The sequence below is a fragment of the Urocitellus parryii genome, chromosome 5 (genome assembly GCF_045843805.1).
Source record: "Urocitellus parryii isolate mUroPar1 chromosome 5, mUroPar1.hap1, whole genome shotgun sequence".
In the NCBI taxonomy this organism is placed as follows: domain Eukaryota; kingdom Metazoa; phylum Chordata; class Mammalia; order Rodentia; family Sciuridae; genus Urocitellus; species Urocitellus parryii.
This window is the reverse complement of record NC_135535.1, coordinates 5,861,379-5,886,109: the sequence shown is the minus strand read 5'-3', so window position 1 is coordinate 5,886,109 and position 24,731 is coordinate 5,861,379. Positions and strand designations below refer to the sequence as shown.

The 24,731-nt window shown below is 54.9% G+C and overlaps 1 protein-coding gene across 1 annotated transcript in view; it reads right to left on the bottom strand.

Annotated features, from left to right (window-relative positions):
- Scube1 (signal peptide, CUB domain and EGF like domain containing 1) overlaps positions 1–24,731 on the bottom strand; it is a 123,696-nt gene that overhangs the window by 16,229 nt on the left and 82,736 nt on the right. Inside the window, exons 7-11 of the mRNA XM_026394316.2 lie at positions 17,619–17,735; positions 13,224–13,346; positions 10,905–11,021; positions 9,502–9,624; positions 287–406 (exon numbers count right to left, since the gene is read on the bottom strand). Of these exons, the coding sequence (XP_026250101.1) occupies positions 287–406; positions 9,502–9,624; positions 10,905–11,021; positions 13,224–13,346; positions 17,619–17,735 (600 nt within the window). The remainder of the gene's footprint in view (positions 1–286; positions 407–9,501; positions 9,625–10,904; positions 11,022–13,223; positions 13,347–17,618; positions 17,736–24,731) is intronic.

The window sequence follows — 24,731 nt, the reverse complement described above, 5'->3', positions numbered from 1 at the left end:
CTCTCTTCCAGGGCCTCAGATTCTCGAGGCCTCCAAGAGGTTGCTGAACAAGAAGGTCAGGACTGACTGCTAAGTCAGTCTATTTCTGCCACATGCACACAGGTAAGTGGCCAGGCAGGAAGAAGCCTAGACCTAGGGAGGCCCAAACAGTTGCCCAGGGGCACTGCGACCAGGGCCCCCTCATCCCTGGTGGGGCTCTTTCCCAGAGAGTTGCAGAGATCAGGACCTTGACCCAAGGAAGAAGCCCCCCACCAGTACATCCCTTCCCTGGGACCACCTGGGTTACCTGGCACGAAGAGGGTGTGGGCTGGGCAGGAAAGAAGGCAGCTCTCCACACTGCCCACCTTGCTGCAGGACAGATGGGCCTGGGCAGAGGCCTGGGCTCGGGAAAGGCACCTGCCCGTCTCTGAGGAGAAGGAAGACAGAGAGGGCCTGAGAGGCCAGGGTGGAGGCTTCCTAAGGCTGACAGGGCCCCGAGCAGGGGTCTCCCAAAGCCCTTCCTCACAGGGCCAGACTGTCTTGGTTGGAAGGAGCTCAGAGGTGGCAGTGTCCAGTTCCATTTGTCCAGGTTGGACGCTAGCCCCAGAGAGCTGACCTGGTGCATCAGACACTGGTTCCAGCTGTCTGTGAGGTGGCTCACACCCATTCCCAGAGGAAGTTTCTGGGGACAGGGATAAGCCCTCAGGACAGTGCCTGTCTGGGGAGAGGGGCAGCTGCAAATGAACATGGGCTTCCTGGCCTGGAGGCACAGGATGGGGCAGCCCAACACACCCCTGGGGTATCTAAAGATGTCCACAGCAGCTCTTCACAACTTCCTGAGGGTTTGTTTGAAAAAGTCCCCAGATTCCTAGGAAAAGACTGGTAGTTCCAAGCCACCCTCAACATCAGAACTGATCTGACAGACATCTCATGGTGAGTGACAAGTGGCCCTGAAAGCCAGATCATAAGAGCGTCCCACAGTGAGTCAGTCACCAGATGGAGCCACATGCTCTCTGCAGCTGGCACACCGACCTGATCCTGATACTGCCAAATCTGGCTTTCCCCTCGGGACACTCAGCATCTTGCTGGAAATGCAGCCCTTGCTTGCTTCAGCAGTCAGTTCTGTCTGCCTGTTTAAGGTGCCAATGGTGATCTCCTGCTTTGGCAATTATGAAGGCTCCTCCCAGATGTCCCCTGGGGTCCTGTGGAGCCTTGGGCCTGCAGATGCCACCCTTCAGAGAGGCTTCTGGGGGAGTGCAGCGCAACCAGGGATGGCCTGCTGTGCCTTGAGTGCTCACACTTGTTGATGTTGTCACATAGAGCTCTGAGTTTCTATTTATTTATTTTTTTTGCACTGCTGGGGATACCCACTGAGCTACAGCCCCAGCCCTCAAAGAGATCTCTTTGGTTTAGAGTGCATGGCTGCCCCATGTTCCCCTGCTTTGTTCTACCTGTCCTGTGCTCCTGGGGGAGGAGACAGAGATGTGGCCCTGCTCGCTTCCACCCCAGTGCAAGGTGGCCCCCAAAGTCGACAAGGTGGGCCTTCCTGATAAGAGCAGCATCCTTACAAATTTAGACTGTAACCCCAACTCTGCTTGGTCAGTAATTGGAAAACTGCCCTCTGCTGGCTGCCATAAAACCCAGGCACTACCTCCACACCACCTGGGAGCAACGCGGGTCATGATGGCGGCTTCTGCCACCTCAGAATGAGAAGCTGATGTGCGTAGCAGAAGCTCCAGAAAGGCAGGAGGCAACACCCTCTTTCCATAGTCAGCTCGGCCCCAGCTTCCTCCCCATCTTCTGAATCCCCCTTCTTCCAGCTCCACTTCTGCCAACCCTCCCTCCCTCCCTCTGCTCCGGACCCTGACCTTTTCTCAACAAGCCCTTCTTCCCTAAGGTTTAGCTCAGGAAAGGAAGAACCACAATGTACAGAATTCCACTAGAACAGTTTACCCATAAACCAGAGTTACCATGTTGAAGTTCAAGCGTGGCCACGAGCCGAGTGCTACAAGGGTCAATTAAATTCTGAACCACAGGAGATGGGCAAGCGTTTGCTTCAGAATGCAGGATTTTTTTTTTTTTTTTGGATAATTATTGGCCTAAGTAATCAGATCTGTGCCCATGACACTAATAATTCATTTAATTATTAGTATCTTGGATTGGAAAAAAAGATGAAAAGCAGCAAACAATAAAGACAAGGGGAAGATTTAAACACCTAGCCTAGGTGAGCATAATCAGAAAAACAGCCTTAAGAGAAGCAGAAAAATAGGGACTACTGCACAAAAGGCTGCTTTGGAAGGCTTTCCCTTAAGAAAAAGTTGAATAAAGAAAAAAATTATAAACAAAGTAAATATGACTCAACTGGTGACTTGAAATGCAGACTTTACACTTGCCAATGATATTTTGAGCAGACTCAAAAGCAAAATAAAGGGAGTTTTGTCCTTTCTTTTGCAGATGGGTGTGCCTGAGATAAGGGGGTGAGTTGGGAAATAAGCTGGAATGGGAAATTGCCAATTTAAATAATCCCCGACATGTGACTGAACATTTTTATGTTTGTTTGTTTTGTTTTTTTGGGTACCAGGGATTGAACCCAGAGGTGCTTAACCACTGAGGCACACCTCCAGCCATTTTTAAATTTTTCAGACAGGGTCTTGCTAAGTTGCAAAGGGCCTCACTAACTTTCAGACACTGGCCTTGAACTTTGAGCCTCCTGCCTTAGGCTCCTGAGTCGCTGTGATTACAGGCATGCACCACTGTGCCTGGCATGGCTGAATATTTTCAAGGTGTCTGAGAAAGTAAATAATGAAACAAACAAACAAAACCTCTCATGTTCCTCCAAATTAAGACATCTGGTTTCCAAAATGCTCTGTTCCTAAAGAATCCAGAGCCTGGGGATAAGAGCACCTGTGGCTGATGTGAGCACGGGGTCCTGGAATCTTGGCTTGTGGGCACTGTCAGGCTGCACAGTCCACACACAAAGCTGCCCAAGTATCCTGCATGCTCTGCTGGGCTTACAATGGCTGCAAATTCCATGCCCTTTCCCTGGGCCATTTCTTAGCCTTGTGTTTGCAGCCTTTGAAGGATGAGGTATCATAGGCCCCCGTGGGATGCAAATCCCCGCGTGGCACCACTCTCCTGGACCCCTTCCAGTTGTTCCTGCAGGACTCGGGGCAGGGGAGCAAACGAGCACCACTCCTGTGTGTGGGCAGAGAGGTCCTTGTGCCTTCCCCAGGAGGCTGTGACCTGTGCCGGCACCCACGAAACAGAAGCCAGCCTGCTGACCCAGCAAGATCCCAGGCCTGAGTCCACCGCCCACAACCACGCTTGGCAGTGCTGCAGAGCACTGAGCCCCTCCAGGAGGGTTTGGAGTTGGCTGAAAAGCAAGAGGGAAGTGAAAAGTACTTCAACCTCAAAGTAAAAAGGCCTGTTGGCCTTACAGACAACAGCCTACCTAGATCTAGCCTTTACTGGGATCACTACTCATCCTGTCAATCAGCCTTCCCAAGCTATTGTAGTGTAGCCAATTTGAAAACTGATATAAAGTATGTTCCACAAGCCTGTTAATAATATTTGTCATGGTTTGGATATGACATGTGCCCCAAAAGCTCCTGTTCATTCAGAAATGTTCAGAGGTGAAATGATTGGATTGTGAGAGCTGTAACCTAATCAGTCCATCCCAGGGTGAATGGAATGACTACATGGTAGCTGTAGGCAGGTGGGGTGTGGCTCGAGGAGGAAGGGTGTGTGTGGGGGTGCCCTGGAAGTACGCATCTGACCTGTGGCCCCTTCCCTGTCTCTCCTGCTTCCTGACACAACTACTAGTTGAGCCCCTTTTCTCTGCCCTACCCTTCCCCTATGATGTGCTGCCTCACCTTGGGTCCAAAGCAAAGGAGTCAGCTGATTATGGACTGAGACCTCTGAAAACATGAACCCCAAGTAAACTTTTCCTCCTCCAAGTTGTACTTGTTGGGTATTTTGGTCACAGGAACACAAAAATTGACTACAACAGAAATTAATACTGGAAATGGGGCCATTGTTGTGACTAACCTGACACATGATTTTTGAAGACTTTGGACTGGTTGGCAGGGGGAATTTTGAAAAGGTTAGAGATGCAAGTTGAAAAGCCTTAGAATGTTGTTAAGTGGAACTTAATGGGTGATTCTGATGGGAGCTCAGTTAACAGGATTGGCTTTAGGAATGCAGACAGTGAGCACGAAGTTTCAGAGGAAAATGAGGACTCTATGGGAAATGGGACTAGAGGCCACTCATGTGTCAAAGAACTTGGCTACATTTGGCTCATGTCCTGAGACTTTCCTGTGAGGCTGAGTTTAAAGGTGATGGACTAGTTAATCTGGTGGAGAAAATTTCAAGGCAGCACAGCATTCAATCTGTGTCATGAATATTGCTGGCAGCTTTAGCCAGGCTTACTAGGAGAAATGGGAGCAAGAAGCAGGGTTAAAGAATTTTAAAAATTTTAGTTTGGCCAGAAAAGTACATGTAAAACTGGGGCCAAGGAAAGTGCTTATTGAAGAGATTATAGCCCCTAAAGACATGCTAAGTACTTTGATTTTTGTCTCAGATGAGAGAAGATGGTGTAAGGGCATCACAGGAATTCACAGGACCACACTCATTGCAGGCTCGAGGGTCTAGAGGAGGAAAATTCCTTTGAGAAGAGATCAGGGGTGTGTGCTACTCACACAGGGGAGCCTTGGAAGATGTTTTACCAGGCTAAGCTGTGCAGGCACTCAGAGGCTGCTGCAGGCACAGTTCCAGGGGCCCAGGTATTGCCTGAGTGATCTTGGCATCATCCACATGTTGCTGGGTCTACAGGAATGCACCATGCTAAAGTTAAGGGGTCACGAAGCTTCCATTGAGATTTTGAAGTAAGGCCTGGGAGGCCATGCAAAGTGTAGCAAGGTTAGAGTCCTTGTGGGCTGCCCCCGAGAGGGTGATGTGTAAAGTGTGAAGGTGAACCTGAAGCTGGAAAGAAGACCTTGACAATTAAGAAATGCCAGTAACGTGGACTGTCTGCTGACAAAAGCTACTGGCTGTGTAACAGGCTGAAAGAGAGCCCATGTGCACTGCCAGCAGGCCAAAAGGGTGAAGCTGCCCGAGTCCTTTCGAGAGCATGTTTTATAGGGGCTGGGGATGTGGCTCAAGCGATGCGGCCCGGGTTCGATCCTCAGCACCACATACCAACAAAGATGTTGTGTCCGCCGAGAACTTAAAAATAAAATAAAATTCTCTCTCTCTCCTCTCTCTCTCTCTCTCTCTCTCTCTCTCTCTTTAAAAAAAAAAAAAAAAAGAGAGCATGTTTTATAGCCAAGTGTCCTTGGTGCTGTATGTGGAGTTAGGGGCCCTGTTTGCCCAGCCCCATCCTTTCTTTTCTTTTCTTTTTTTAAAAAATTTTTCTTTTAGTTGTAGATGGACAACTATTTATTTGTATGTGGTGCTGGGGATTGAACCCAGTGCCTCAAGCATGCTAGGCAAGCACTCTACCACTGAGCCACAATCCCAGCCCCACCCCCACCCTTTCTTTCTATGTCCCTGTTCCTTCCTCTTGGAACAGGAATGTTTCCTCTGTGCCACTGTATATTGAATATATGCTGTTTTTGATTTTTTAATGTATATTTTTTAGTTGTTGATGAACCTTTATTTTATTTTATGTGCAGTGCTGAGAATTGAACTCAGTGACTTACACTAGTCAGCAGCTGCCAAGGCGGCTGTCGACCCCCTCTTCCCTTTGTAACAGCAAACCATGCTCCTCAGACTGACATCACCTCTCCCTGCCCTGCAGCCAGTGTTCCCTGCCCCCTACCACTGAGCCACAACCCCAGCCCTGCTTTTGATTTTTATAAGGTCTCCCAGCAAAAAGAGTTTGATTTTTGTCTCAGATGAGACTTTGGGTAGTGCTAAGATGATTAAGACTATGGGACCCCTGGAGATGGACTACATGCATTTTGCGTTGTGAGATGGACATGAGTTTTATGGGTACCAGGAGTAGAATGATATGGTTTGGGTATGAACTGTCCCCCAAAAGTTCCTGTTAATGCAGGAATGTTAATGCAGGTGAAATGATTGGATTGTGAGAGCCGCAACCTAATCAGTCAGTCCTAGTTTGAATGGCCTGGGTGGGAACTATATGCAGGTGGGACAAGGCTAGAGAAGGTGAGTCACTGGGGGAGTGCCCTGAAAGGGTGCATCTGCACTTCAGCCCCTCCCCCATTGCTTCCTGACCCTACCACAAGGCAAGCAGCTTTCTTCTGTGGGCCCTTCCCCCAAGATGTGCTGCCTTACCTTGGCCCAGGCTGGCTATGACCTAGGACCTCTGAGATTGTCAACCCCAAATAAACCTTTCCTCCTCTAGGTTGTTATTGTTGGGTTTTTTGGTCACAGCAATGCAAAAGCTCACTAAAACAAAACTCTCTGTAGACAATACTTAAAAAGAAGGAAAAGCCCTTAGACTGGGGGAGGTGAATTCAGCAATCCCTGACCAGCATCTGAGGGTTTATCACAGCGCCACCCCCAGCTCAGTCACATCTCTTACAGGGTACTTTGGCACACTGATGCCACCCCAGAACCAAGGTTGTCTGTCTTTTGGGGCCATAAGACTATTCCAATGTCTGACCCCTCTACTCTGATACCCTGTATAAACTATGCTTTTTTAACAAGAAATCTGAAGGTATAAACTCTTTCCTAGTGCTGTGAAGAACTATGAGAGAGGGCTGGGGATGTGGCTCAAGTGGTAGCGCGCTCGCCGGGCATGTGCTACTGGAATTATGGGCTACGTACACTCAGAAAAGAGAGCGGCTCTGCTTAGGTGGTAGACAGTGGGTGTTGGTTTCAATGCTGGTGAGCTGTGTCTGACAGATGAGCAATTGTCATGTGAGTGACAGGTGATGAGGGAAAGAACACTTCAGGGGCTGGGGATGTGGCTCAAGTGGTAGCGCGCTCGCCTGGCATGTGTGCGGCCCGGGTTTGATCCTCAGCACCACATACCAACAAAGATGTTGTGTCTACCGAAAACTAAAAAACAAATATTTAAAAAAAAAAACTATGAGAGAAAGGAACTACTAAAGATATTGGACAACCCAAAGTGGTTATCACAAACCTGATGGAGACTGGGATGTGGCTCAGTGGTGGAGCACTTGCCCAGCACGTGTGAAGCCCTGGGTTCCATCCCATCACTGAAAAAAGAAAAAAAAAAGTGACCCTCCCTTTGACATAGTAAATAATCCAGCCAGGCAGTAGTGGAGAGCAGCACAGCCCTGGATTTCCTGTGGCCGATTGGGGGCCTTCCGCCTTGTGGATAGCATCTACTTCCTTTTGAACCTAGACTTGCAGCAGCGTGAGGCAGGACAATCCCCACAGAGGCCAAAGTGACGGCCACCTGAACACCCAAGGCAGGCTCAGGGCACTGTGGCACTTGTTTCTTGGTGAGGCCTGGGAAACCTGAGATCCTGGTTCTCGAAAGCCTTCTGGTATCTTCCACCGAATGCCTTCATTTACACTAGTTTGTCTTGTCACCTGGTGCTGACTCTCCAGGACATTAATGCAACATGGGACAACAGTGGGATAAAGTCATGCTGACTGACATGACCTGACAAAGAGACTTCTATAGGGGCTGAGGATGTGGCTCAAGCGGTAGCGCGCTGGCCTGGCATACGTGGCCCGGGTTCGATCCTCAGCACCACATACCAACAAAGATGTTGTGTCTGCCGAAAACTAAAAAATAAATATTAAAAAAATTCTCTCTCTCTCTCTCTCTCTCTCTCTCTCTCTCACTCACTCTTAAAAAAAAAGAGAGAGACTTGTATGGGACACTTCATGGAGATCTGGACACACCCTGGTGGTCCCTCCTAGTGCTCTGACTGGGGGAGGGAGGACAAAAAGACAAAAAGGGGGATGGAGAGAAATAAGACCAAAGAACACCTCCTCACAGCCTCGGGGGAAGACAGTCAGTCTACAGCGATGAGGACAAGTAAATCCTAGAACTAGCACAACTCCAATGCATCAATGACTCCTCGTAAATACTAAGACTAGCGAGGCCCCAGCAGGTCTGTGACTGAGTGGCAGGACAAGCCTCTGAAGCCCATCAATCTATGACAGTCTTGGCTTTGCAGTCAGTCACCTGGGGAAGACTCACACTAGCCAGCAGCTGCCAAGGCGGCTGTCTGTCGACCCCCTCTTCCCTTTGTAACAGCACAAACCATGCTCCTCACACTGACATCACCTCTCCCTGCCCTGCAGCCAATGTTCCCTGCCCCCACCAAACAGTTCTTTCCCCAAACTCTACACAAAACCAGCAGTTTGCTCAACTCAGTGAGACACTGTCTGAACAGGGTAAGTGATAAATCCAGCCTTTTGATTTCTGATATCTAGTGATGGTCTTTAGTCTTTAATTTGCTCATTCACTCATTCAACAAATGTTTGCTTGGTGTCTGAGGATGCCAGGCTCTGTTCCAGGTCCTGGGATACAGCAGTGACTAGCACAAGAGAAAAAAACCCATTCAACTGTGCAGAACTTCTGTTCTAGTGAGGACAGACAGGCAGACACAAGCCCACACTAGCCTATACAATACAATTATTGGCTGGTGGTTCCAAGAGCAATGGGACAACAGGAGAGCAGAAGGCCAGGGGACCAGAGTGGGTCAGAGGTGGCTGGGCTGTTTGCTGTGGAGGGTGGTTAGGTTGCCCTGCTGAGCAGACACCACAGCAAGGGCCAGTGAGGGGCTGGGTGAGCCCTCCAGGCCAACAGGAGACCAGCACAGGTTTCCTTCCAAGGTGGGGTGAGAGTAGCATGGGGGTTGGCTGCCACTGGGTGAGGGTGGCATGGAGCAAATGAGCGGGAGGTGACTTGACAAACTGGTTTTGAGTGAAGGGGAGAAGGGGTTGCTGGAGACATCTGAACATAGAGGGACCTCCTGCTTTGGAGTCATGAGGCTTGCTCTGTCTGGGGACATCAGAGTGTGGCGGGGCAGAGGGTCAGAGAGCAAAGCCCAGGGGGGCAGGCCACAGTGCACACAGGCCCTGGCTGGCAGGCAGTGAGAAGGTATTTGTGGAACAAATTAGTTGGGGTCATCTAGAGCTCAGCCTAGAGGCCCCCTGGCGCCGGGGCAGCCAGGTGGAGCACAGGAGCTGCAGTGGAGCTGGGAGCGGGGCGGGAAGATGCTGGCAAACAGGCAGGCACCCTCTCCCTGGTTCAGGCTCCAATGCTGCCGCACTTGTGTGACCCACGCCTGCGCCCTCAGCTTCCCAGCAGGATGGGGGGAGCTGGGCAAGGTAGGCCAACACTCCCTCTGCCCAAGTTTCCAGCACCTAGGCACCCCCCGGCCCCGGGCTGTCACTGATCTCTTGCTTGGCCCTTCCCCTGTACCTGGCTCTCACCTCTTGGTAAGCCTCACTCCCAGCAGCCACACTGACCTGGCACAGGACCACTGCCGAGCCCAGGGCCCAAAGGAAGAGCCCTCTCCCCTTCCTCCCGACCCCTCCCCACCCTCCCCCAGCCCTGCCACCACTCACCCACACAGTCCTTCCTGTTCCAGTGGAGCCGACTCCCAGGGGGGCAGACACACTCATAGCTGCCCTTGGTGTTGACGCAGCCCTGGTCACAGCTGCCGTTGTTCATGCTGCACTCGTCCACATCTGGAAGAACAGATGGGAGTAAGGGCAGGAGGGGAGCCTGGATCAGCCAGCTCAGGCCACATCCTTGGGGCTGGGAGGTCAAGTGGGTCAAGGAGTCAGGGCAAGAGGGCTGAGAAGCTACTGACCACACCCCTGCCTGACACCATCTTTTGACGCAGACACATAGCTGAACATCACACTCACACGCACACACACACACACACATATGGATCCCTCCTGGACATCCAAATGCACCCCTTCTCCAGGGACCTGGCTGAGGAGGTGGCACACAATTAAAGGTTCAATCCAGCCTGGTGGGGCCGGGAGCCAGCAATGGCCCAGTGATCATGAGGCCTGATCTCACCAGGGGACTGTATAAGCCCCTTCCCGGCCTCAGTTTCCCACTTGCACAGTAGGCACCAGGGTAAAAGTAGCACTGCCAAGGCCCTTCCTCCTCTGACCAAATCTCCCGCTGGTGCTGGGCAGCAGGGGTAGACCTGCTCTGTTACACTCAACCTATCTGCACACCAGTGAGCGGAAGCCCCAGGAAGCCCTCGGTTCACCTCTGGCCCCTAAATATATCTAGAACCTTCTCTGCAGCCCTGTGCCCTGCCTTACTCCTCAAGCTCCCAGCCTGGGGCCTCTCCCCAAGGCACTCTGGAGTCTACGCTCCTTTCCACATGGTAGCCAGAACGTCTGGTTACGTAACCTGGTCCTGTTATTGCCCTGCGTAAGCCCTCTGAAGGTGTCTCATCACAGGGGGAACAGGACCTCAAGTCCCCTCTGGGCTCACAGAGCCCTATGCTGTCCAGGCCAGCACCTCCCTGCCTGCTCCCCATCTCGCACCCTCAGCCTCAGGGCTCCAGCTGCATTGCTGCCTCTGCCCCTCAGCCTTGGGACTTCAGAAAACACTGATCCCTCTGGGGATCAGTGACACCTCTTCTCAGCCCACACATTTCTCCTTTGGGGTCCCCATGGTCTTGACACTGCTCTTCTCTGTCATTGCCTCTCTCCCACTAGAACACACTGTGGGAGTTTCTGTGTGGTCCACCCCCTGCTGGACTGGGGTTCTCCAGTAGGTGCAGTTTCTAGGCTTTTGCCTTTAAGCTGGCACCAGTGTGGCACCCAGCAGGTTCCCACTGGCCTTCCTGCCTCTCTGTTCCTCTGGCTTCCCCTGATCTGCCTGTGGCTAAGCCCTTTCCCAGCAGTGTCAAGGTCATGGTGTGGGGTGCAGTGCAGGTAGCTGTGCAGTCAGGTGCATGCCTCAAAGGGCAGGTGGCCCTGGCAGGTGGGCTGCAGACCTCCGCAGTGGGTTGTCCCATAGAGTGTGTAGCCGTGGTGGCACAGGCACTGGAAGCTGCCCGGGGAGTTGATGCAGATGTGGTCGCAGGTCCGCTCGAAGGAGCACTCGTCGATGTCTGTGTGGCCACAAGGAGACAATATGGGGGAGTGTTTCAGCACATGGTGGGTGGGCATGGCCTGTCACAAATAGCCACATGACACGCATCTGTGTGAGGACAGTCCCTGGGTGCTGAGGCTCAGTGCAGAGCCAGCCCTCAGCAAATGTCAGACTCTCATTGCTGCTTGACGTTCCACTGAGCCGCCATTAACCCTGCTTATGGGTTAGAAGCCACCTTGCGTCTTTCCCAGAGATGAGCGGCAGAGCTATTTGAATAGAAGAGATTCTGACTCTGCCATTTTAACATCTCAGTTTCAACTGTGATTAGGAGAAGTGTTTAATCTCACCTGCAGGAAGGAAAATGATTGGGCCTTGCCTAAGATCCCCAAGGAAGAAGCTGAATGGGACATAAACCCAGGCCTCTTGGTTGCTGACCAAAGTGACCCAAGAAGTTTCTTGAGAAAATAAGGAAAATAGCACAAATAAGTAGGGGAATGCGCTACCCACAAGACTAAAAAAAAGACTCTGATCATATGTGACATTTGATCATGAGCTTCCTGGTGGCTGAGGAAAAGGGAGCATCACCAACTGCTTGCTACTGGAAGGGATGAAATGAGCCAGATGCTCCCAGGAGGTGAGTCTACCCTAGACATAAATTCTGAGGAAAATGGCTCCTAGGGGGCAGCTGATGGGCCTTGGCGGGCACGGCAATATCAGCCTGAGCCTCTGGGAGCACAGTGATTGAGCTTGTTCTCTGAGTCCCTCTGCTCACGTGATGTATGCACATCATATTCATGATGTATGCACATTCATGAGCGCACTAATGCAAGGAGGAACTGAGCTGTGGACCCTCAAAGGGGGATGCGATCCTTCCCAGGGGATGTGGGAAGAGCTCCTGGTATTTGTGGCCCCTGACCTTGAAGGATGGGGCCAACTTGGAATGGAGGAAGGGTGCTCCAGGCAGAGGCTGAGGTGGCAGTACAGGGTGCCTGCAGGTTGTGTAAGGTCAAGGGAGGACTGGGGAGATGCCCGGGGTTCCTGTCCTGAGAGCCCTGAGCACCACAGGGGACTGGACCCCTCTCTGCTGTATTTGGGGGGTCCAGGGCCCCAGACCTCAGGTGACCTGAAAGAGGGTGGAGACACAGGCAGAGTGGGGAGCAAGTGAGCACAGGAACTTAGCCCAGAGCCCAGAAGAAGATGTGCCATCTCCCCTCCTCTCTCAGGGGCAGCTGGGCATGCAAGGTCAAGGGCCCCCCAGCCCTCTACTGAACTTGGCAAAGCTGACCCAGAAACAAAGAAAGCACAGAGGAGGACCGATGGGGCCTGGATGAAAGCCATGCTCCTGACTGGCCCTCATGCCCTGAGAGGAAGATGGGCCCCTGGTGCCCATTCAGGGACAGCGAGGCAGAGCCTAGGAGAAGAAGTGACTGCACTGGCCACATGGGGAGCTTGAGGTCAGGCTGGCCCTCAAGCTGCACCCATAAGGCAGAAGCTGCAGACCCCCAAACCGAACCTGGTGACAGAGTCCTCACGTGCACTAAACGGCCAAAACAACCAGTGCACAACCCAAGAGCAGACCTCCCTCTGCGCTTTCTCCCAAAGCTGGTCCCACAGGACACCCCACCAAGCTCCTGTGGTCCAACAGTGCCATCTCCTGGGTAGGTGATAATGCCACTCCTCCTAGCACTTTACCAAAGGCCCCTCCCCAGGAAGCCTTCCCTGAACCACCCCTGTCCACTGCCCACCCTCTGGGCTCCCACTTCATCCTGGATGGCGGCTGGACTTGTCATAAACTGGGGTCCTGGGCTTCTGCCCAGCCCTCTCCTGCCGTCCATCATTCTCCCTAGCAGGTGACTGTGGGACAGTGCCTGTGCAATGCCTTCCAGCAGGTGGCAGCACCCACCTCTAAAGCCAAAGCCGTCCCCATACTGAGGAAGGGCAGGGGAGGGCTGCTGGATCTTTCCCCAGTCCTCAGTTTCTCATCTATAAAGGGGACTGGTTGGTCTGGATGCTCCGAGAAACAAAGAACAGGAAGTCAGGGTGGACAGAAGCACATGCCAAGGTCTGGAGACCTACGCCCATTCTCTCAGGCCCAGCTGGCAGAGTGGACATCCACGCGCTCACCTTCTTGCCTAGGAGCCTGCATGAGCCCAGGAGGGAAGGGACATTGATCTGCTGGGACCCGATGGGGAGGGGTTGCCCAGGCTTGGCATGGGCTCACCTTGGCATGTCCGCTCGTCCGTCAGCAGCTTGTAGCCCTTGCGGCAGCCACACTCGAAGCTGCCCACAGTGTCACGGCAAAAGTGGTCACAGCCTCCATGGTTGACCAGGCACTCATTGATATCTGCAGGGATAAGGGGGAGGAACAAGGCGAGGGGAATGGGCTCTTACTCTTTTCTCCAGGAGCTATGTTCTGGCTACTTCAAAGTTCCTTCAGGGCCCCCATGGTCTCCAGCCCCCACGCCGACCTCCCTGTCCAGGTGTCCCACTCCCCGCTGGTGTGGAGGAGTAAAAGGGAAGCCAGGAAATGGATGACCTCCCCTATGGTCGTCAGGCATGCCCTGGCACAACTGCCAGGCAGGGGCCCAGCACCTGTGGAGCCCAACCTGAGCGTGGGTGCTGAGCTGGTGCCGGATGCCCTGTCCTGTGTACTGGGCACCCAGTGACAGGGTGAGCCTGCCTCCTTTGACAGATGGGGGACAGGAGCCTCGCTCCTCCCATAGCAGCTCCCACCCCAGCCGAGCCTCAGCAACCACCTTCCTGCTTCTTCCTTCAACCAGACAGGCGACAGGCGCCTGCCCACGTCCCCAGGCATTATTCCCATGGAGTGCTCCCAGCAGCTCTGGACACTGCTCCTGCATATCAGAGGACAGCCCTCTTTAGCCCTCCCTGGGGTCACCCTGGGAGCCTGGGGAGGTGCCTGAACCAAGCTCTTCCTGCAGCATCTCCCTCCAGCCCCACGACAAGTGGGAGGAGCAGAGCTCTGTTTTCATAGAATGTGGTCACAGGGCTACAGGTGAGAGCTGACCTCTCACCAGCACCGTCTGTCTCAAGGATGGCTTTCTCTAGCACACCATGCCCTGTGGCCACCAGAGAGACATGAAATGAGCTGTGGCCTGAGCTGAGGTGTCTCCACCTCAGGTTCCAGGAAAACTGGGAGTTTCTAGCATAAAGCCTCAGGCAGGAAAGCAGAGGCCTGTCTTTGCCTTGCCAGCTGTGTGACCTTGGGCAGGGAAAGACACCTCTCTGAGCCTCAGGTTCCCCATCTACAAACTAGGATGTCCACCAGCACCTCCCCTAGCGCCATTAGTGGAATTAAGTAAGCCAACTCCGCTAAGTAGACAGGGGCTGTCCTGTGGTCATTATCAGGACCCCTGCCTCCTCAAGAATGCCTCAGGCCTCCTGAGACTTCTGACCCCTTCCGCTTCCCCATCCAAATCTGTCCAGCCAGGGTGTGTCACAGCAACCAGACAGGCAGAGGGAGGCATGTGTGCTTGGGCCCAGGCTGGAGTAGCTGGCTGCCTGGAGGGATGTGGGGGTGCCCCTCCTCTCTACCAGGATCTAGTAAGGGGGGTGCTGGGCTCCCAGGTCCCTTGACCTCTGATGAACCAACACTGGGGAGGCACTTCAGGTCCTCTGTCCCCTTCCCATCCTCTACTGTGTCCACACACCCTCCACCTTCCACAGCAAATCTGGCCATACCCCTACCTGCTGACAAGTCTGTGGGGGCCTCTGGGTCTCCTGGGTAAAGGCCAGCCCTTGGCGGTGGTCACAGCCTTCGTTCTGCAGCCTGGCCTGCCCGCCGCAGCTCCTTTTTTGGGCAGGCTTGGCCTCTGCTGCGCAGCCCAGGTTCCGGCCACCCGCTGCACCAATGCAGCTGGCTCTCACCTGCTGGCCCTCTGCAGAGCCTCTCCATCTTCCTCTGGCCAGCCTTCCTGTCCTTCCCTCCAGAGTCCATTTCTCCCTAGTCACAGGGCTTGCCCGGGGGCAGGAGACAGCCTTGGGACTAGACCACAGAGGTGGGTACCTATTCCTGTCTGGCACCCCGCGCCCAGAGTGAGCGACTGAATGAACAGATGAGCCAGGAGGTGAGACAGGGTGATCCAGAAACAGAAAAGGGCCTGAGGGTCCGGGAAGGGTGGGACCTTGGCCCATCAAGTAGCCACTTGACTGTACCACCCAACGGTGGAGCACAGGTGTGTGGTGTGGGGGTGCCTGCCAGATGAGGGCTGTGCCACCGGAATGCACAGGATGGCTATTTCTGTTCCCTTCTGCCATCCTGGCACACTGTGGGGCCCATGAACAAGGGCTTTTGGGAGGGGCAGAGAGAGAGTTAGGATGTGGGCTGGCCAGGTGGAGGGCAGGTGAGGGCACCTCTGCTCCCACACAGATAAAAGTCCCAGCAGGTGGCCTGTCTGGCCCAGGGCACAGGGAAGCAGCAGTGGGTGGGGATTCTCCTAGATTGTTCTTGAAGGTGTGTGGAGGAGGGGTCTCCCTGAGGGAAAGCGGCTGCAGCTCAGAACTCTATCCTCTGGGGAGAGTCCAGCATCAGGAGGCCGCCCCCCCAACAGCACAGGGGGACCCAGCTCCAAACTGAGACTGAACCCAGCCCAGGCCACCCCCTTGAAATAAAGCCTGGGCTTGGGGGCAAGTCCTCTTGATCCTCTAAAACCTGCATCCCACTTTCCCACCCCTGCCGCCTACCCTGGGGATCCCCACCAGCCCTGGTGAACCCCGCCTGCCTGGGCTCTCAGCTCTGGATTTTCCGTGCCCTCTGTTATCTCCGCTCCAGTGATCTATCTTGCTTGACAATGACTTTTTTGCTTCCAGAAAACACTGAAACTTTGAAATCACTCCTTTGATATTCTTCCCTGGACCCGAGCCAAGATCAGGGTGTGCACCCTGAATTGAGGAGTGAAACCCAAAACCCCAGAGGCCAAGGTCTTGGGTTCACTGGGAATCCCCTGCTGGGCTTGCCCCAGCCAAGTCCCCAGCCCTGCCTGCATCTCTCCAGCAAGAGCCTGAGAACCCAAGGTCACCAACCCTGGGGTCTGGAGCGGCATCTGGTTTCTCAGGCTTCCCTCCTTGAGTTGAGCTGTTCTCGCTCTACAGGTCTGTGCCAGCCCGTGCCCCTCCATTCCTAGTATCAGTGGGGAAGTCTCAACCCAGTTTCCCATCTCTGCCACCATCCGGCCCAAGCAAAAATGTTGTCCTGAGCCAGGGGATGGCAGCAGTTTCCTCCCTGCTTTTCCAGATGCTGCCCAGAGATTGCTGGCCAGGTGGTGGCAGGGACCATTTCAAAATAAAAGCCCACCCAGTACTGACTGGGGTCTGCCCAGGACTCACAGCTGGAGATGTCACCAGCCCCCTTGGGCTACCCCAGAGAGGGGTGGGGAGCAGCAGCAGGAGTGCCTCTCCCGGCTGCTCCCTCTGGGGCCACAGGACTCCCAGGCCCTCACTGGTCCCCAGTGGTGAGCTGGCTCCAGCTCTCCTTCCAGCAGCCTTGCTCTCAGGACTTCAGCCCTGCAGGGCCCCCTTTCCCAGTTCAGCCTCCACCTCCCGGCGAGGCAGTGAGGACTGGTTCTGCCTCTCCAGGCCCTGGATCTCTGGACAGGTGACATTACTGGGCCTCGAGGACGCCCAGATCTGCGCGGACCTCTGGCTCCCTTGCCACTCACTCCTGGCATTGAGTCCACATGGCGAGGACTCAGATGTCACCTGTCTGCCCACAACCCTGCCAGGAACACATCAGGGCTACTGACAGGCCAAGCGGCGGCTACAGAGGGCTTCACTTCACATCAACAGCTGGCAGATCTGCCTCTGCTGTCACAATTAGCAGCTCTTCCTAGCAAGGGGGCAAGGAAGGAAGAAGCTACTTTGTCAGACTTAAAAATAGCCCACCTCAGTCAGTTTTAAATTGTCTTAAACATTCGCTGGCCACACTCTCCAGATCCTGCTCCCTTCGAGGCCCTCCTTGGTCAGGGCTGGGGTAGGCGCCTGAGGGCGGTCCGGCTGCTGCCCCCTTCTGTGTGCGGCTTTGCCAGTCAGGCCTGGGCTTTTGTAATGGCCCCCCGGCCTTTGCCTGGCCTGGCCCTGCTGTGGGAGGCTGGTCCCCACACAGGCTGGTCCTGGAGCCCAGCCTCTCTCCGTAGAAGCTGCAGCTCCCCTTCCCTCACTGCGCCCCCCGGCCCTTTCCTCCATCTTCAGCTACCTGTTCCTTTTCTATGACAAAGTTCCTCTGCATCCTTCTTCCTTCAGTGAAGCACAGAACTCACACAAATCCCCTTACAAATTTCCTACAGTGACACATAATGACACACACACTTCCCAAACAGCCCAGAGCTGGGCTGTCCCCATCTGTTCTGAGAACCACCCCCACTACAGGTCAGCATCTGGGCCAGCACCTCTGCCCCCAGGGAGTTCCAGAGTAAAGGCACTTCTGATCCAGGAATCTATGGAAGTGCCATACACCTGTGTTCTCTGGCCCCTGCTGGGACCCTCCCTTCTCCTGACCTTCCCAAACAGCAAGGTGAGTGACTGCCGAGTGCCCCTATTCTGTGGCCACATGGGGCTCAGAGGCCAGGTGGGGACACACCAGCATACTCCCTGTGCTGACCTTTGCATGTCTTCCCGTCTGGCTGCAGTGTGAATCCAACCGGGCAGCTGCACCGCACGCCAGTGGCTGTGTCCTTGCATGTCCGGTCACAGCCTCCGTTATTGACTGCACATGTCTCTGGGGAGGGAAAGACACAGAGATGCTCAGTCTCCTTGGGCAAAAGCTACCAGTTTTCCCCAGCCATGGGGAGATCTCCTGTGAGATAGGAGAGCTGGGTTCAAGTTCTGGCTGATACTCCTGCTAAGGGACTCTAAGGAACCTGTGCTGCCTCTCTAAGCCTCAGGCTCCTCATCTATAAAATGGGAGAATGGGATCCATTCCCATGGGGTCGCTGTGAGGCTCATCAAACCTGACAGAGAGCAGTACTGGGTAGAGGTTACTGCTGACAGCTGAAGACCATGATCTGGGGTCTGAGATTGGCCTGGCTGGTACTTAACTGCCCACGGCCAGGTTCTTGAACCTTTGTCCCACCTGCTCTTAGACTCCAAGTCCAGCAGGTGGTGGCTGGAGGCAGCCAAATTCACCCCAGTGGGGAATGGCTACAGCCCTGGCTGTGGGGCCCGGGCCTAGTGAGGCTTGACCCACCACTGTTCTCATCAGAGTGCACCAAAGGTGTCTGGGTTTTGTCCACTTGAAGTCTGTCTAGTGCTTTTTTTCACGTCTGAAAAGTTCAGAGACTGGAGTGGCTGGGGTACAACAGGGTTACCAGAGCTTGCAGTGAGTGGTCCTCACTGGCTGTAGAAAGGCCATAGTGCACCACAGGGGGCTGTTCTCCCAGACCTCAGTCCTTGCCACCTGGTTTCGTATCTTGTGGTACAGGGCTTGGAGGGCACAGCCTGAGCTTGCTTCACCTGGGGGCCTGCCTCAGCTTGCTTCACCTGGGGGCCTGCCTTCCTTGGTTCTGCAAGTGGCTGTGTGTTCCTCTGGGACAAGTTTGAGAATGAATGTACGGTTGCCAGCAGTCCCTGCTGCTAATTAGATTTGTGGTGCCCGTCCTTTGACCTTCACCTTGAGGGTGAGCATGTGATTCTGCAGGGCCTCCAGGGTAGGCATCCTGCTGCTGGGGCTACCAGCATGAGAGCTGCCCTCCTGCCTCGGGGTTAGTGACTTCCCACCGACATCACGGGGCTGGCTGTAGTTTGCTGAAAGGTGTCTCCTTGGCCCTGAGCTCTTTCTGGTCTGTCTCAGTGCCCTGGTGGCCCTGGCAGCTTCTGTGAACACCCCCCCCCCCACCTCCCTGGGGTCTTTGCTATGCGTTGGCCCTGGCTGCACACCTCCTCCCTGCTCAGCCTTTAGGTCCGGCTCCCAGGGCACCTCTGCCAGGAGCACCTCTGCAGAGCCACACAGAGAAGGCTGCAGCTCTTCCTTGCCCTGGGGCAGCCCGGGGCCTGGGTCCCAACGGCCAGTTCTGACTGGCACCAGGCCTGCTCTGGCCCTCTCGTCTTCTCACGGGACCATCTATGGGGACACTCCTTTGGGGCCACAGCTGGCCCACACCTGGGGAAGCCTCCTTCCCAGGGCTGAGGTGAAGATCAAGTCTTGAAGGCACCAGGCAGTGGCTGCTCATTATGCGTTTCCTCTCCTGGGCTTAAAGCCAGACCAGGAAATCCTGCCTCCCAGCCCACAGCAGAGCCAGTGTCCCCGAAGAGCCCTTTCAGCCTTCCAAGTGTGATGGCCCCTTGATGGAGGGGGGGCTGAGAACCTGCCCATTTTGCAGGTGTAGGTAGTTAAGGCTCTGAGGTAGGGGGCATTAGGGGTCAGCAGCAGGCACTGAGGGCTGGGCCAGGCCTAGTCTCTCTGTGCTGGTGGAAGTGGGTGGGGCCCTGGTGATTATGTTCTTGGGAAATGGACATACCTGACAGCTGGTATGTTCTTCCCCTTGGTGGCACTTGTAACTCGACCCTTCAGACCCAAGAGGGTCTTGGGGACCTGCCCACTGGGCAGTCTGAGGCTGGGAGGGGGCTGGGCCAGCATGGATGTCCACCACTTCTCTGGACCCCATTGCAGGGCTCTCTCCCCCACTGGGTGATTTCAGTTTCTCTGAGTAGCCCCAGCCAGGGGCTGGTGCATACATTTTAGGCTTTGAGTGAGAGTCTCTGAGTACCCCAGCATCTGGGGGCTGGTGGGCCACTCTTGGGTGCAGATCCCTCTTGCTGCCAGTGCCCCATCATGGTGGTCACTGCATGCCAGGCCCTACTCTGCCTCTTGTCTCCTGCCCTGGCCTTCAGAGCTCCTGGGCCCAATGCTTCCCCCACCAGGAGTGGGGCCAAGGTTGTGCAGAGTGAGCGACAGCACTGGAGGTATCAGCTTGGTCCCACTCTACAGTGCCAGGAGGGCAGTGACCCACCAGCAGGCCTTCAATCTGTCTCCAGCCACCCTCAGCTCCAGGGACCCAGGCAGCTGTGCCTAGACCTGCTGCCCACTGCATTCAACTCCCCCTTCCTCCTGCAGCCCCTGCTCCACCCTGTTCAGAACACTCCCTCACCTGCTGGCACCCCTGGGCCCACTCTTGCTGTTTCCTTAACATCTCTGGAATCCAGCCCCTGCTCTTGCTGTTGCCATTTGGGACCAGGCCACCACAGTCCTCTGAGATTCCACAGCTTCCCAGGCTCCTCCCCTAGCTCATGGCCTCACTTTCAATGCTCCCCAGGGCTTTTCTGAACCAGACCTGTGCTGGGCGGGGAGGTGAGTGCAGGGAGCAGTCTGGCAGCTGGCCTGTCCTCCACTCTGCCTTCCTAGGACCATGAGCAGGTTGTCCTGTGCTGGGGCCTCTAGTGCCTCTGCTACAACATGGTGGCGTGGGGCAGTTCCTGCCTCGCCCACCTTAGCAGTGCTGTTCTGAGGTGACGGAGGTTCTGCTACCAAAGGCAATATGTATAAAGAGCAAGACTGAAGCCCACCCAGGTCCTTTGTGGGGGACTGAAATCTGCAGTTAGGGAAGGTTGGTCTGGGAGGTGCCAAGCATCTTGTCCTTGGAGGTTTCCCTTAGAGGCTCCTGGGTGCTGCTGAGGGGATCCCTTGCCTTCAGTGGCCATTAGTCTGGGGTACTGCCAAGCTTCCATTTCTGAGGGCTTTGGAAAGCTGCCTTACCTTTCTGTCCCCCAAGACCAGAGGCTGCCAAAACCTGGTGCTGGATCACCACTGTCTCTAAGAGCTTCAGAAAACAGCTCTGTCCTTCCTACAGTGGGCATCTAACTGCAGGCTACCCAAATGTGAGCTGGATATGGCAGCAGGACATCTCTCTGGGTCTCTGGACCTTCCACCTCCTTCTCAGGGTCACATCACAGCTCCTGTCCCTCCCAGAGGCTAAGAGTGAGCTTGGGCCAGAGGGTAAAAAGGGTTCTGCAGGACGGCCTCATGAGGCCACACCCCACTGCAGGTTTGCCTCCAGTCACCAGAACTGCGGGCAAGTGGGGCAAAGGAGAAGAGGGCAAAGCTAAGCCTCAGAGAGTTCTCCCAGGGTCTGAAGGAAGAATTTCCTTTCAGACTCTGTGAGCCCCATCTCTCCTATACCCCGACTTTAGAAGAGAGCTGCCAGGGCTCCCCTTAAAGATCTTCCTGCTCCTTCTGGAGCAATGATGACAGCAAACCTTGCCCTGCCTACCCCTGAGCACCTGACAAAGCACTTGTCAGCCACTCACCTCAGCAGGCCTCACCCATGGGGCACTTTTGCAGGTGGGGACCTGAGGCTCAGAGAAGTAACTTGTCCAGGCAAGACTAGTTAACTGATTTGGGGGACCCAATGCAAAATATCAATGAAGGCCCCCTTTTTCCACGATTGTTTAGAACTTCAAGACAGAGTTAGTAGGGCATTCAGCTAGGTGGGGACCATCCCAGGGAAGGACCCCTGGTGACTGCCCAGGTTGAGCAGGGGAGGATCCAGCATGCGCCCTGGGGTTGTGGGACTCCAGGCTGATGAGTGAGCTGGAGCAGGCCAGAGAGCTGGGGTTTGGCAGAGGAGCCCAGGGCCGCTCCCAGTGAGGCAGCAGAGCAGAAGAATTGAAAGCCCCAGTCTTTGGACCTTCCTCAGGGAAGCCCTATGCTGGGCTGGCTTTGCAACACTGGATCCCTGCCTGCAGTAGGTCAGGGCTCTACCAGAGAGACAGGACATAGGAGTAGAGGACAGAAGGCTGCATGGGAACAGCCCTTGGAATTCACACTGCCTGATGGCACCCCACCGGCCCAGGTTCAGCGAGTCTTTGAAGGACAGTCTCCAGTGAGTCCTTGAAGGACAGTCTTAATCACAGTGTAGTGGAACAAATATGAGCTGAACAAACATCTGGATGCGTGAACAAGGCCAAGTCTCATTGCTTTGGGAATCTGTTTCCTGATGGGGATGGAAAGAGCTGGCGACAGTGTGTGTGAGAGTGCAGGGTTAAGAAGGGACCAGGGCAGCTGAGACAGGGAGGTTGCTGAGGCCAGGACTGCAGCCCTGATAAGGTATAGGTCCCCATGTGTGGGTGGAGATGACAATATTTACTATGTAGTTCTTGCAAGGCCCAGAAACAATAGTCTGCATCAAAGCACTGAGGGATGGACTTTGGCCTACCCATGCTCTCCGGAGTCCCATCCTGGGCCTCTGATGCCTGGGGTGGCACTGTCAACCCAGAAAAGGCCTCAGAGTCCCCCTCTGTGCTACCAAGGCAGAGTTAAGGACACACCTAAGGCTGCCTCCGAGGTTCAGGATGCCCCTTGAGCATAGTGGGCAGAGGGATCTGCTGACCTCTGTCCTGAGCACAGCTGATGCTGGATCTGGACGGAGCCTTCCAAGGTCGCCTCTTCCCCTCCCCTACAGGGACCCCACCTCATCAGGGCAGCAGCCTCCTGCCTCAGCTGCACTGGCCCTTTCCCCTCACTGTCTCCACGCACTCACTGTCACCAGCCTGGTTCCACGTTGAGGCCTGAACAGTCCCAGGTGGGCTTACCCAGTCCCCACCTCAGCAGATGGCACTCAGGAGTAGATCTCGCAGGCTGGAGGCGGAGCAGGGCACTCCAGGCAGCAGGGAGAGGCTGGGGTGGGTAGTTTGTGCCATGTGGTTAGGCCAGGGTGCTAGTGCTCAGGAGATGAGCAAGCCCCCCATGTCATCCAGTCCCTGCTGAGCAACAGGAGGTGGCATGAGACCTTGCTCATTGTGCCCAGAACAGATGGTCACACGATACTAAAGACAGGTTGGAGTTCAGAGAGCCATGAGGTGACAGGCAAGAGGAGACCAGGGCCCCTGGTTAAGGGCCATAGTGCCTTTTATCCCAAAGTGGCAGGAGCCAGGGAAGGGCCAGCAACCAGCTGAAGGGAGAGGGTCAGAGGTCAGAAAGCCAATGGCCAATGCCTTGCAGCTGCTTTAGCTGGTCCTAGCATGGGCCACTCCCCTATGAGGGTCAGGCTTTCAAGGAACAGGGCAGATGTAGAGCACTGGGCCCATGTGTGTCACACCAGACCAGAGCCTCTGAGGGAGGTGCAGGCTCTGCACTATTGACAAGTCTTAGAAAACCCAAGGCCTAGAGAGGGGACCATGAGGCCCCCATCAAGTCCCTCAACCAAGTGCTCCAGAAAGCGACAGCATGCCTTGGCGTGCTGGCCAACGGGTCCGTGCTGGCTCTCAATTCAGGCATCCTAGCCCTCTGTCCTGGCCCAGGTGGGGCTGCCTGCAGCCCTGCCTCCTCTCAGCAGGGGAGCCCCACTCTCTGGTACCACCTTCCCCAGCTCCTGCCAAGCCTAACCCAAGGCAGGCATCAAGTCCCCCTGTCTTCTGTCAATCCTCATGGGGCTTCCAGAGTTCCTGCTCATTAATACTGTCATTGCACAAAATGCTTGTGCCTAGGACATTGGGCACAAGGGTCACCCTGCCTGGAGAGCATACAGTCAAGGAAACTGCTGCATGAATGGAAAGTGCTACCTCCCCAAGCGCCACCTGCTCAGGGGAGTTCTCTGTGAGGTATATTTCTGTCAGTGGAACTGTCCCCTAGGGACTTCAGGGACATGCTGTGAGTGCAGAAAGCCATCCCCTCAATGCCAGTGCTCAGAAAGCAGAAACCACCTGGACCTGCCAAGGGGTGGAGGAGGCCCGAGTGTGGGAGGTGCCAGGAGTAGTGACTCACCCAGGAGCCAGGCAGGCAGACCTCAGGACAGGTGTCCTCATTTGGTTTAAGGGCTCTCAAATGCCCTGTCCACTGAAGGACAACAGCACATGGCAGGAGTAGCCACTGGCAGCAGGCCTCTTCCTGCACTCTGCGTCCTACTTTCACTCTGAAGGGCAGACACAGGCTCAAAAGCAGCCTCTCCCTTGAGTTGGCCCTTAGGAGACAGGCAGATGGGATCACTGTGCCTATTCCACAGAAGGCTTAGAGGAAGAGCTGGGGAGAGGCCCAGCTGCACATCATACTGGGCTACCCTTCCTGCCATGTGCTACCTGGGAGTTCTGGGGTCGTCAGACCCCTCTGTCTAGAGTTCCCCATCACAGCAGTGAATGCTCAATGAGCATGCCTGCGCCAGACCCTGTGCAACCTGCAGGGAGACAGGGCCACACCTAGCTGCCCCAGAGGGGTGTGGTGTGGACTGTGCAGCTGGCATTAGCCCAGAAGCTGCTCAGTAGACGGTGAGGCTTGGCCCTGGTTTCTAATGGCTGCCCTGGGGATTTGGCTGAGGACAGATTAAATGACTCCTGGGCAGAGGGAGGTGCTAAGCACAAACCTCTGTACTGCCAGGTGGGCCTTCAGCAGCAGCATAGCCTCTACCCCGTGGCCCCATGGTGTTGGGGGCCTCCTGGAGGGTCATGATTACTGACACCTGGCTGGCTGGCTTCTGGAAGGCGCTTGTTAATCCTGCTGGTTCTCCAGGTTTCCCGTCAGCCCCCAGTGTGACCTGAGCAAGGCCAGGCAGGCCTGGCCTCTTAGCTCACCACCCAGACTCTGGCCAGGTTTGATTCCTCATGGGCACACCAGGTGCCCCAACAAAGTGAAAATGGCCAGGGAAGATGACAAAGAGAATGGCTGTGACCAGGTACCTGCTCAGTGCAACATGCGACCAGGTACCTGCTCACCAAGTGGCTCCTCTAAGATTCTCTGGGGCTACAAGCCACTTTGTGCGAATGAGAAACTGAAGCTCAGGGATGTGAG